The following is a 12,934-nucleotide window of genomic DNA, read 5'->3' on the forward strand; positions in this document are numbered from 1 at the left end:
AAAAACATCAAACGAAAGTGAATGGGATATGAAATAGAAGTCAAAGACTAAAAATGTGAAATAGAAGTCAAAGACTAAAAATGTGAAATAGAAGTCTAAGACTAAAAATGTGAAATAGAAGTCAAAGACTAAAAATGTGAAATAGAAGTCAAAGACTAAAAATGTGAAATAGAAGTCAAAGACTAAAAATGTGAAATAGAAGTCAAAGACTAAAAATGTGAAATAGAAGTCAAAGACTAACATTTAAAATACTGCGCCCTGGCCACGACCAATAGGGGCCCAAAGGGGCTCTTATAAAAAGGGAGGGTTGAAAGAAAATAATAGGTTGGCAGTAATGTAAATGTTACTCAACGGATAAAAGATAATAATGTTGACCAGAAAATACGTTATCTGTTTCCTAATCCAGTGATCTCCAGTTCAAATCCCGTAAAGTCAGCGATTTTAAACTTCAGGACTTTTTAAGACTCCACTGAGTCATCCAAGTCAGATAGGTACCTAAAACATTATCTTCGGTTATCTTCGCCACGGATCATTAAGTCTGAAAGGGGAACTATAATACTTACTACATCTCTTTCAACCTTTTTTTTTCCTTCTGTTACATTTCTCATTCCTTAGAGGCAGGAGCCGCCAGGGCTTCCACTTAAATCTTTCTCTCCGTAAGTATTCTCCACGTTTTGACAGGATTATTCATTTTTGCACATTCTACTATGTTATGATTAAGCTTCCAACAACAGAGCTAGACAGGCCTTAGAGTGGAACCCCCAGGGAACAAGACGTAGAGGAAGACCAAAAAGAACATGGCGACGTAGTGTACTAGATGAAGCAGGGAGGACCGGAAACAGCTGGGAAGCCATTAAAAAAAAATAGTAAGGGACCGTGGAGAGTGACGTGTTTTTACTGAGTCCCTATGTTGTACAAGGAACGCAAAGGAAAGATGATGATGATGATTAAGCTGCAATAACATTTTTGTTTGTTTTCAGAGCACGTTACATTTGGTATAGAATTATAGAGGAATGCCACGCCTTTATTATACAACCAAAAATCAAATTAAATTCATGGGGTCAAATCAACGATGGTATCGTTCACTAGGAGAGAAAGAGTTAAATCCGGCTCTAGTCTAGTGGACAGTGTTCATTAACATAACAATTAATGTCTTTTAATTTTGCAAATCAAAGCAAAATAACGATTATGTGCTCAAAAGTCTTCAAGTTTCTTCCAGAGATTTAGAACCACTGATATTTTTCAAAATAATTTACTTATCGCTAAAGTATAACAGATTGCTGGTGAAATCTATCTTAGCACTAAAGCATTGAGTCTAATTGTTTTTAAAACTAGTAATTACATCCTACTAGGTTAGTGTGACAGTTTCAATTAGTGTGAGAACCCTTGTACTTGTGAGGTCACTTGGTAGCAAGAGATGTACTTGAAGGATTGGCGGGAAAGTTTTAAACATTCTAAATATAGCAACAATGGAGGAAACGTGAACCTAGTACTTCCCAGACAGAGAGAGAGAGAGAGAGAGAGACAGAGAGAGACTGGGATAGACAGAACTAGAAAGACAGAGAGAGACAGAGAGACAGAGAGAGACTGGGATAGACAGAGCGAGAGAGACAGAGAGAGAGAGAGACAGAGCGAGAAAGAAACAGACAGAGAGAGACTGAGATAGACAGAGAGAGAAGAGAAACAAGGGAGAGACAGAGAGAGAGATACAGAGAGAGACAGAGAGAGAGACAGAGATAGAGAGAGACAGAGAGAGAGAGAGAAAGAGACTGAAGTGGCTGTATGGAGTTAGTCCACGCAACAAGCGATGTCTTCTGTCTGCTCTACATTGTGTTTGTTTAGGACTCCCGCAAGTTTTAAGATTGTATTATATATATTTTAAGACACTACTGACTTATTCTCTTGTTTTATATTTATTTTAAGACACTACTGACTTTGTTATTCTCATGTTTTATATTTATTTAAAGACACTACTGACTTTGTTATTCTCAATAGGACTCACGTTATTGAAGATCGTTTATTCAACTTTACAACATACTAACATAAAAGAAAGTTTTTTTAAAATTAGTTCCTCCTGACAATGGTCAATAATTCGTCATCCCATGGCTTTATTGTAATGCTACATTATTGCAAGGAGTCTTTGTGTTATGGAATGCTTGTGTGTGTTTCTATGGTGAGGGTGGGAAGAGGTTAGCGATTAGTTGTGAATGATGCAACATAGGTGGCATTGTTATCAGCGGTCTTAGTTAGGGGAGACGAGTCCAGAACGTGAGACTGAAAGTCTGTGTTATTGTGGTGAGCTAGATTTTGTTAATACATATTATTTCTAAAGTCTACTACATTTATTTCCTTTTTCGATTTTGTCTATATTATTAAGTTATATATAGTTTTATTTAGAAAGAAGCTACTCAAGTCATTTCACTTTTATTAGTTAAGATATATTATGCCTACAACGGTTTAGTTGTCTACCAGCACTTTGGTGCTGCAAGTCAACGACCGGTTATAAACAATTTGCAGTGAGCACTATTATTACTATTAACAGTTCAGCTAATGATCTCTACATAAGACGGTGCTCAGAATGGTCCATATACGTCTAGTTATTTATTGAATTCTTCACTGATTACAAAGAAACATTTAAGTCGAGTGCGGGAATTCCCGCTAAAGCCGTATTCAAATATTAAAAAAAAAAAACAACAACGTAGTCCCAATTTCATATTCAATATTGAAATCATTTTATTCTGAGAAATTATAACGGTCCAACCAGAACTGTCACACTATGGAAAATTAGGTAATTGTTGTATTTTTTTTTTACTAAAGTATACATAAACTCTTTAATTTCTAGAAAAATTGTTAGAGCCGTCTACGAAATACTTCATTGGATTCCTGAACACATGAAGAGATTGCAAGCCAATTGGGGAAATTGTAACAAAAAAAAAAAAAAGAAGAAAAATAAAGCTACAAGCCGAAACATAAACAGCATACGACAAGCTGAAACACAAACAGCATACGACAAGCTGAAACACAAACAGTATACGACAAGCTGAAACACAAACAGTATACGACAAGCTGAAACACAAACAGCATACGACAAGCCGAAACACAAACAGCATACGACAAGCTGAAACACAACGAAGCATATGACAAACCGAAACACAACGCAGCATACGAAAAGCCGAAACACAACGCAGCATATGACAAACCGAAACACAACGCAGCATATGACAAACCGAAACACAACGCAGCATATGACAAGTGAAACACAACGCAGCATATGACAAACCGAAATACAACGCAGCATATGACAAACCGAAATACAACGCAGCATATGACAAACCGAAATACAACGCAGCATATGACAAGTGAAACACAACGCAGCATATGACAAACCGAAATACAACGCAGCATATGACAAACCGAAATACAACGCAGCATATGACAAACCGAAATACAACGCAGCATACGAAAAGCCGAAACACAAACAGCATACGACAAGCCGAAACACAACGCAGCATATGACAAACCGAAATACAACGCAGCATATGACAAACCGAAACACAACGCAGCATATGACAAACCGAAATACAACGCAGCATACGACAAGCCGAAACACAAACAGCATACGACAAGCCGAAACACAAACAGCATACGACAAGCCGAAACACAACGCAGCATATGACAAACCGAAATACAACGCAGCATTTGACAAACCGAAACACAACGCAGCATACGAAAAGCCGAAACACAACGCAGCATATGACAAGCCGAAACACAACGAAGCATACGACAAGCCGAAACACAATACAGTTTACGACGATAAAAGTATGGTCTAGGAAAGGAATTCGCGAATCAAGATAAGAAGACAATATTCCCTGAAAGAAACAAAAACGTATTGATAGCGCTCATTAGCGCTACTTAAATGACATGATCAGTTGTATTCTAACCACAGTAGCTAGATCAGTAGCACAATGTTAACATAACGGATATTTAATTCTGGTCTGTGATTAAGATTTGAAAAAAAAAAAAATCCAAACTATCCAGTGGTTATTTCCTTAAAAGTCTCTCACCCCCCCCCTTTTTTTTTTACAATCATCTGTTACCCCCACACATATCCTCCCTCTTTCTTAAACATCCATTACTCTTTCCTTCTCAATCGTCCCTCTCTCTTGTTTTTTTTTCTCTCGCTCTCTCTCTATTCTTCACTCTTTCTTTTTCCCCTATTTCTTACCTACTTCCCCCCTCTCTCTCTTTCTCTATATCGCCCTCCCCTGTTTTTCCCCTTGATCACTCTCTCCCTCTCTTCCCCACACTTCCCCAGTCTTGTACATTCAACCAATACCCAATCTTTTTGTAGTATTAACTTGTTAAACCATTCTACACATACATCATGGAGCTCGAGTTTAATCTGCGAGAACCGACAGGGAAAAAAAAACATTTAGTATTCATCTTCTTCTTCATCTTCCTCGTTCTCATGTTTATGTTAGAGCGTTTGGATGACTAGACCAATAGATGAGATGAACTGCGCAGTGGTTTCCTAATTAGGGAGCTCTCGATATAGTTTTCTTTCTATTGGAGTGTTTTGGGGCCAGTGTCTTGTACGGGCTTCATAGTAAAAAGAACAGTTTTTTGTATTCTAATCTCTAGATCTATGTGTGGAACTCCGAGGTATACAGAATGCAGCGTAAGTTAAAGGCGGAATTCCAAGTTTTTCATTCTCTTTTCTAAACACGTCAAGTCATGACGTACGAGATTATGACGTTAACAGTAAAATACAAATGGCATCCATGCCATGAATGTAGAGTCCCCAAGTTAGACCATTGGGGGAGTGGAGATGCCGATATAAATTTGAACCATCAATTTCGGCAATATCTACTCCCTCACGCCATAAATGCCATCTTGGAATAAATATAGAACTAGGTTAGTAGTCGCTTACACAACAAATCGTAGAATTAAATACAGATCTACATGATTCTAGATTCTAGATCTAGACTAGCTAGATCATCTAGAAATAGATCTACTATCAGTTACAATCAGTAGAGTATCATCTACTAGATTCTACCCCTCTATATAATAATAATATAAATATTATCTAGATCTAGAGATTCTAGAGACTAACAAAATCAACACACACACACACACACATATATATATATATATATATATATATGCTTTTTGGAAAGGGTGACAACTCCGTCCCTAAAACTTTATCTACCAATAATGTACAAGTTATTTCCCTTATTCAATTCAAACAAAATAATCAATTACTAATAATTAATTGACTAAATGAATATTTTTTGTTTATTGATTCATGTTTTGATAGGGACAATAAATAATTGCTTAAAGGATCAACTTGAAAATGTGTAAGGGAGAAATAGCGTTAACAATTATTTCAGGGGACTAAACCCAACAAATTTAGCCATATATGTGAATACTGAAGTATTAGTTTCCCTTGTTGCTATTCAACAAAATAATGAATTACCAGTAATTAATTGTCTAACTGGTAACTTAAAAGAAAATAGATTCCTGTCTATGTCAATGCATAATTGTGCGAAGTTTCTGGTTGATCCTAGAATGGGTGTGGGAGAAATGACGTGTACACACTTTTTACCATACAAACAGACATAGTGAGTTGATATTAGCTATGGAAAAAGCATTTATAAAAATAAATTAAAAAAACGGGGGGGGGGGAGGGGGGACGACCAGAATTCGTACTCATGGCTCAAGCCGTCTCAGGCATTTCAAGCCAACACGGTAACCACTCTGCTAGTGGAGAGCCTATGAATATTGAATGCAGACAGAGTGAGTTGATATTAGCTTTGTAACAATTCTAAACAACTAAGATACCTAGATCTGTACTTTAGATATAGATAGAAAGAGATCTGACAACTATGTGGTACCACGACATGCAAGCACATTAGGCTCCCACAGCTATCAGCACTTCAATTGACAACAGGGCCGAATAATTTGACATTTCTTTATTGTTTGATCGCTATTATAAACGGATCTACAAATAACAAGAAATATGTATGAATAAAAAAAGTAAAAATTATTTTAAAAAAAACAAAACCCAAAGCGAAATGAGTGAAATTATATCAATTATTTTGAATCAGTAATGCAATTCATTTTTTTAATAGATCTGGACTAACAATAATAATGTGTGAAATTCGAGATATTTTTATTAATTGTTTTGTTTTTTTTTTGCTTAGCTAATGCCTATAGCAAGCTCAGTGCGCTAGGGTCCAATCATTTTTCTGGAACAGTGGAATGGGGGATGGGGTAATCTGGGAGAAGGTTTCTGTGCTGCCTTTTCAAGAGCAATTTTTTTTTTTTAAGTTGTTAAGTCTAAATTAGAACTGAGGGTCTCTAGCCTCCGTGATTCAAGGCCGATTGGCCAACCACCTAGCTATACAGGTACTTAAGAAAATAAAGGGTTGTATGGTTATCTTTTGTTAGTTTTCAAATTCAACGACCTAATTCTCTACACAAGACTTATCTCCCCTTAGCTAGTGTGATAAAGACTTTAATAGATTCAGAAAAATCAATTTAAAAAAAAATCACTTTCTATTTCATAGAGTAAACCTGTTAGATGCATAACATGGTCCGCTTAATGTATGTAGGAAACAGTATAACCCAGGGGCGGGAAAACTACGGCCAGCGGGCCACATGCAGCCCGCCGGACTGCTTTATGCGGCCCGCGAACACAAAATATTCATATAAAATGCAAATATATTAAAATAAATAATTGTAAATATCTACATAGAGCATTGAAACTTTTGATTCTTATCACTTATGATAAAGAGGTTAAAGAAACAACGTTGTCTCTACATGTCTTCTTCAAAGTTTAAAGTAAACGAAGATTATTCTTATTGGCAATATTTCGAAACATTCAGTCAAAGACACAAACTCATGGCAGTATTTATTGAATGCTATGAACAACAGTTGTAAGTGTTGTGTTGGCATGGAACAAGATGGCAAGTGTATCAACTGATGGAGCCCGTGCTTTGACTGAGTAAAATAGTGTTTTTTTTTTTTTTTGTTTTGTTTTTTATTAATGAACAATATCCCAATCATAAACTCTAAACGGAAATGTTTGCACTGAACTACATTGGATCTCAAACATATTTCCTTCTCACATTTATCATAGCAAGGGGCCTTAGCCACGGGCAGTTCCAAGAAGTACTTGATGATTTGGAAGCAAAACATTTCGAAGCTCGGTATACAGTAGTAATCGCTGGTTTAGCATGGGCAAGGTATTGAGAAGAATATGGGGCATCAAGGAAGAAATGCTTAGGACATTGACTGTGAATTTATTACTAATATTTCTAACGAAGAGTGGAAGACAGACTTCCATGTATTTCATTACATAATGAAATGTATGTGCATGTTAAATCTTTTCAAACAGAACTTCACCATTTCTCCAGGCAAACAAGTGAAAACAGGTTTTGTCATTTTAATTTACTAACAGGTGAAACAATTTCTAGTGAAATGGTTAAAAGTACAAGACTTGTGTGCATTCCTTGAGTGTGGAATTGAAAAGCAAAAACCAGTTTTCAATACCCTGAGCTCACCATTTAGTGCAGAAGCAGCTCCAAGTAAATTATGACCTGAAAGAGAAGTTCCAGTCAGTTCTTCCACGGGAGTTTTATGGAAACCAGAAGCTATATTTCCATACTAAAAAAAACTTTGCTGCTAAACCTTCATGTTCTTTGGTTCCACATACATCTGTGAACAAGAATTTTTCTTGTCTTTGAAACTAAACAAGTGTAACAAAAGGCCAATGTTGACTGACTGTAATTTGACAGCAGTCACAAGGATAACAACTAGTAAACTAGTTCCATACTTCCGAAAAAATATGTAAAAGTGAAAAAAAAAAGATAAATATTTCACATTAAGTGCAACTGTACATTCGTGATGCGACTATAACGGAATTGAAAGTAATGTTCGTAAAATTAGATTCAGAAATTGCTAACTCCGGAGTGTAAAAAATGATATGTCAATTCAGTATAAGTGTGAAATAATAGACATTATACTCAGTCAGCTAGGTTATTTTTCTAACTTGCAAGTACATATTTTATAAATATATATGCGGCCCCCCATTCCGAATTTTTTTTAAAATGCGGCCCTCGATAGAAAAAGGTAGCCTACCTATTTAAGCTTTTCTATCATTCTACTCACTGGCTACTCCTTGTATAGTGATGTTTCTTCCTGATTTACTCTTGTATAAAATTTGTAAATATTATAAGCTAGTGAAACTTCTTTGCTGGCCACTGGTGAGTCGGTGTAGTTTGAGGAACGAGTCATTACAAAGAACGTTTCTTCTAATCCTACAGATTATTGCCCAGCGAGACAAATGCTTAAATGTGCCCACTTGGTTATTCAGTACAGCGAGTATTTGAAAAGTTAAAAACATGCATTGGCGATTTCAACGGTATTCTATCATGATCTATACAGCTATTAAAAGCTTGTTTCAACCCATTCTGTCTGTCTGTCTGTCTGTCGGTCTGGTACAATTTTCGTAAACGTTATTTCTTCCACACAATTAAAAAAAAACAATTAGTTAATCAATTAATTGATCAAAAAATTAATTAATTTTGTTTTATTAAGAAAAAAAAAAGAAAACTATTCCTGCAGTAGGCATACATGGTATTGATTTTGCGGTTCTTAACCTTAGATAAGCTTTTTTTTTTAAATAACTATATTTTGTTTAGATTTATAAATCTATAAACTAGTTCTTAATACCTTCAGAAATTATGCTTGCATATTAGTCTATCGGAGAATAACATTTTTATAACTATAGTATGTGAATATCGTATTACACGCATAGCTTGTAGTGATAGCTTCTTATTTATTGATTAAAAATGATTCTGTCGTGCATGAATATTTCTGCACATCTGAATAAAATAAAATCAACAAAATGCATTTGATGTTTATAGATGTACATGTAATATAATGTTGGGGCCTTAAAATTAAGTGCATCTATAGCCGACAATGCCCGGTCCAGTCAAAAAAGTCCAAATGACTCTGATCACTCAAAGCGATTTCTGTGTTTAATCAATCATTGTTTCTCTCCATAGACGCCAGCATGAACACCTATGTTATCAGAGCCAGCACAAATGTGACTCCATCTGGGCATTTCAAGCATAGGAACATGAACACTCACAGCATCAAAGTCCTGGACAAGGTCCACAACTCCAACAAAGATGACCGGAGCGTGCTCACCGCCACGGCCACAGTGAGACACAAGCGCAGCCAAAAGGTGGTGCCCACAGCGGAGGATATGCAGCCGCATCGGATGGACAGGATCCTGAACCGATGCCAGCAGGCAGAGCTGCTGTGGGCCCCTGCGATGGAGGAAGAGGGTTTCAGCGTTGTGGACAACATGTCCATGGACGACGGAAACTTCCAAATCACGAAACTGAAGAGTCAGAACCCTTACTATGATAGTGCCAAGCATTCCATCGACTCCAGAAAGACTGTCTGGCCCGGAAGGATCTCACACGGCCAGGGTGACAGCCGCGATCAATCGTACTCTGCTCATTACGACGATAGTCAACATCGCCCAACACAGCAGTTTCAAGTTTCTCATAGCCTGAGCCCGAATTACCCAAATTGCATGGACAGCTATTGCCAAGTTCCCGAAGAAGAGTTGGTTAACAATTTATATTTTCCGTCAAGCGAGATGAATACAGCTGAGGCCAGCAGGCAGGTTTCATGGGAAGGAAGAGAAGGCACCCCAATACCACTGGACTCGGGATTTCAGATGAACTCGGCCCAGGATCACCATACAAATCTGAACGAGTTCCGAAGACAGAGCAATAAGCCGACTGATATTGCTGCACAAGCAGCCACACCCTGCATAGCACTGTGTTGCTGTTGCCGGCTCGCGCAACTATCGGGAATCGGTGAAAGTTGTTGCTTGGGGCTAAGGGTAAACGGAGAGCACCTACACTTACCTGTGCATTATCATGAAACCAACCAAGTTAATGCTGAGCCTAGAATGAGTCAAGCACCTGCTGAAGATATCGGCTGCGATGAAGACCCATATCAGAATACAACCAGAAAAAGCATGGCCCCAGAAAGCGGATCCTACCCCGATCAAAGCAGAAAAAGCATGGCCCCTCATGGCGAACCGTACCTCGATCAAAGCAGAAAAAGCATGGCCCCTGAAAGCGGATCCTACCTCGATCAAAGCAGAAAAAGCATGGCCCCTCATGGCGAACCGTACCTCGATCAAAGCAGAAAAAGCATGGCCCCTCAAGGTGAACCGTACCTCGATCAAAGCAGAAAAAGCATGGCCCCTCAAGGCGAACCCTACCTCGATCAAAGCAGAAAAAGCATGGCCCCTCAAGGCGAACTGTACCTCGATCAAAGCAGAAAAAGCATGGCCCCTCAAGGCGAACCCTACCTCGATCAAAGCAGAAAAAGCATGGCCCCTCAAGGCGAACTGTACCTCGATCAAAGCAGAAAAAGCATGGCCCCTCAAGGCGAACCCTACCTCGATCAAAGCAGAAAAAGCATGGCCCCTCAAGGCGAACCCTACCTTGATCAAAGCAGGAAAAGCATGGCCCTTCATGATGATCAAACCAGAAATAGTATGGTTCCTTACGGCGATCAAACAAGAAAAAGCATGGCCCATCATGGCGATGCTTATCACGATCAAATCAGAAAATGCATAGCCTCTCAAGCCGATCCCTACCTCAATCAGAGAAGAAAAAGCATGGCGCCTAACGGCGATCAAACTAGAAAAAGCATAGACCCTCAGGTTGATTCTTACCAAGACCAAAACAGAAAAAGCATGGCTACTTATGGCGATCTAACCAGAAAAATCACGTCTCCTTACCACGATCAAAGCAGAAAAAGCATGGCCCATCCTAGCGATCATTACTACGATCAAAGCAGAAAAAGCATGGCCCATCCTAGCGATCATTACTACGATCAAAGCAGAAAAAGCATGTCACCACATCGTGTCAATTCTCCGCAGTTTAATGATGATCAATACGCTAGAACCAGGAAAAGCATGTCCCCAGACGGCTTTTCTTTCCGAGATCAAAACAGCAAAATCATGTCCCCTCAGGGTGGTTCTTACTACGATCAGAGCAAAAGAAGTATGAACCCTCCTCACGAAACTGGCCATTCTCCGCAATTGGATGATCCCTACCAAGATAGGGTCAAAAAAAGCATGACCCCTCAAAATCTGCGCTTTGAGGATGATCCCTACCAAGATAAAGCCAGAAAAAGCGTGAACCCTAATCTTGACCAACCAGGTTATTATAGGAAGAGTCATGCTGTACACCAAGAAGAATTTAGTTATGCAGACCAACCCAGGAAGAGTCGGATGTCTCGCCACGACGATCGGAGATCAGATTGGAATGTCCAAGAACAGTTCTTGTCACAAGGTTACACTGAAGATCCAGGTCTCGACTCTTCCATTCAATGTGCCATGTCGCAAGATGATTTAAAAAACACAGGCTGTTGCCTTCCATACATTGTGACTTCGTGTTCTCTCCACAACGGAGGTAACCAGCTCAAATGTCTCCAAGAGCACTGCAATCATACAGCAAACTCGTGCTACGGCCAGCGCGAATACGCCCTTCACTCAGCTGGCCCGTGCAAAGGATCCAATGAATCAGTTTGCGAGCCGAGGATGGCGCAGGACGCGTGCAATCACAGCTACGACTTCAGCGAAGGCGCGGGCCTGGTGGAGGAGTACGCCAGCACAAAACCGCCTGACAACGTGAAGCCGGATGAAATGGCGAAAGCGAAAATAGTTATTAAACCTTTCTGTGAGCCCAAATACAGCACATCGTCATCCTCCGCGGGACTTGGTCAATCACAGAGTCAAAACGGCTTTCGCGTCAAGTCTTACGTGCACGGCGGTAGGGTCAGCCCGAAACCCGAGCCCAAAATCTCGGCTCAGGCGCCTAAGGGCACGCAGACGTCTTATCATTGTTCCAGGACGCTGTCTAGGCTTTTCTCGCCAAAAATTACGCACCCTCACCATCCCAACACTGGGCGCTCAAGGAACCCCACGTCTAGCTCAAGGGACGAACAAGAAGTGGATTTGAACCAGGTGACCATAAAAGTATCCACGAGACAGAAGCCGATCGCCAGCGAAAGTCAATCCAAAAACCCCACAAGAATTAAAGTGAATACCAAAAGATATCACAGTTGAAATACCCAGAGCTTGTTGTTTTTTCTTCCCTAAATCTGTATTTCGGTACAGCTTGCAATAACGTATATTAAACCTGAGATAGTCTACTAGCATAAAAAAATCGAACCCAGAATTTGAAAGGTTGATAACAATCTAATTGTGGAATAGGATTACCATCATTCCATTCCGTTTTTCTCAGGCTGGTTAGCCTGTTTCAATGTTTCAGTATAGATGAAGCGTAAACGTATTTTAAAGCGAATGTATGTTACTGTTATACCTGAATAAATGTACAAGATTGAAGCGATTTTGTTTTGTTTTGGGTTTGTTTTTTTATCAAGATCTATGTGATTTCCATGACTGATTATAACATGTACAATGACTTGTGTCGTCGCCTATAGAACAATACAAGTTCGGAATGAATTTCGCATAAATAAAAATAAGACAAACCAGACTTTCAAGAATGTGACTAGAAGACTTACAAACTCATGGGACGTCCCTGCGGGCTTAAGTTGCTCAAGCAAAACGTACAAAATACACACTTAAATAGCGCTAACAAGTGACCCGGAAGCTACCATTACGTGACCAAGTGTATCGTAAACGACTTATATCAAAGCTTATATCAACTCTGTCTGGTACAAATGTCGAACACGTTATTTCTCCCACTTCCCATTCTGGGATTCAGTTGAAACTCTGAGAAATTATTTATTGTCGCAGCAACACACAGACAAATAAAAACAACAACAACAAATAGTTCATTAATTAATTGTTTGATATCGAAAAAAGGAA

The 12,934-nt window shown here is 38.9% G+C and overlaps 2 protein-coding genes across 4 annotated transcripts in view; one reads left to right on the forward strand and one right to left on the reverse strand.

The window, feature by feature from the left end:
• LOC106078540 (uncharacterized) overlaps positions 1-12,934 on the reverse strand; it is a 187,743-nt gene that overhangs the window by 123,821 nt on the left and 50,988 nt on the right. The window lies entirely within an intron of this gene.
• LOC106073268 (uncharacterized) lies at positions 4,738-12,453 on the forward strand. Its single transcript, XM_056037946.1, has 2 exons — positions 4,738-4,914; positions 9,072-12,453. The coding sequence occupies exon 2, from the start codon at positions 9,080-9,082 to the stop codon at positions 12,167-12,169; it is 3,090 nt and encodes a 1,029-aa protein (XP_055893921.1). The 5' UTR covers positions 4,738-4,914; positions 9,072-9,079; the 3' UTR covers positions 12,170-12,453.

This window comes from Biomphalaria glabrata, chromosome 8 (genome assembly GCF_947242115.1).
Source record: "Biomphalaria glabrata chromosome 8, xgBioGlab47.1, whole genome shotgun sequence".
NCBI classification, from domain to species: Eukaryota; Metazoa; Mollusca; class Gastropoda; family Planorbidae; genus Biomphalaria; species Biomphalaria glabrata.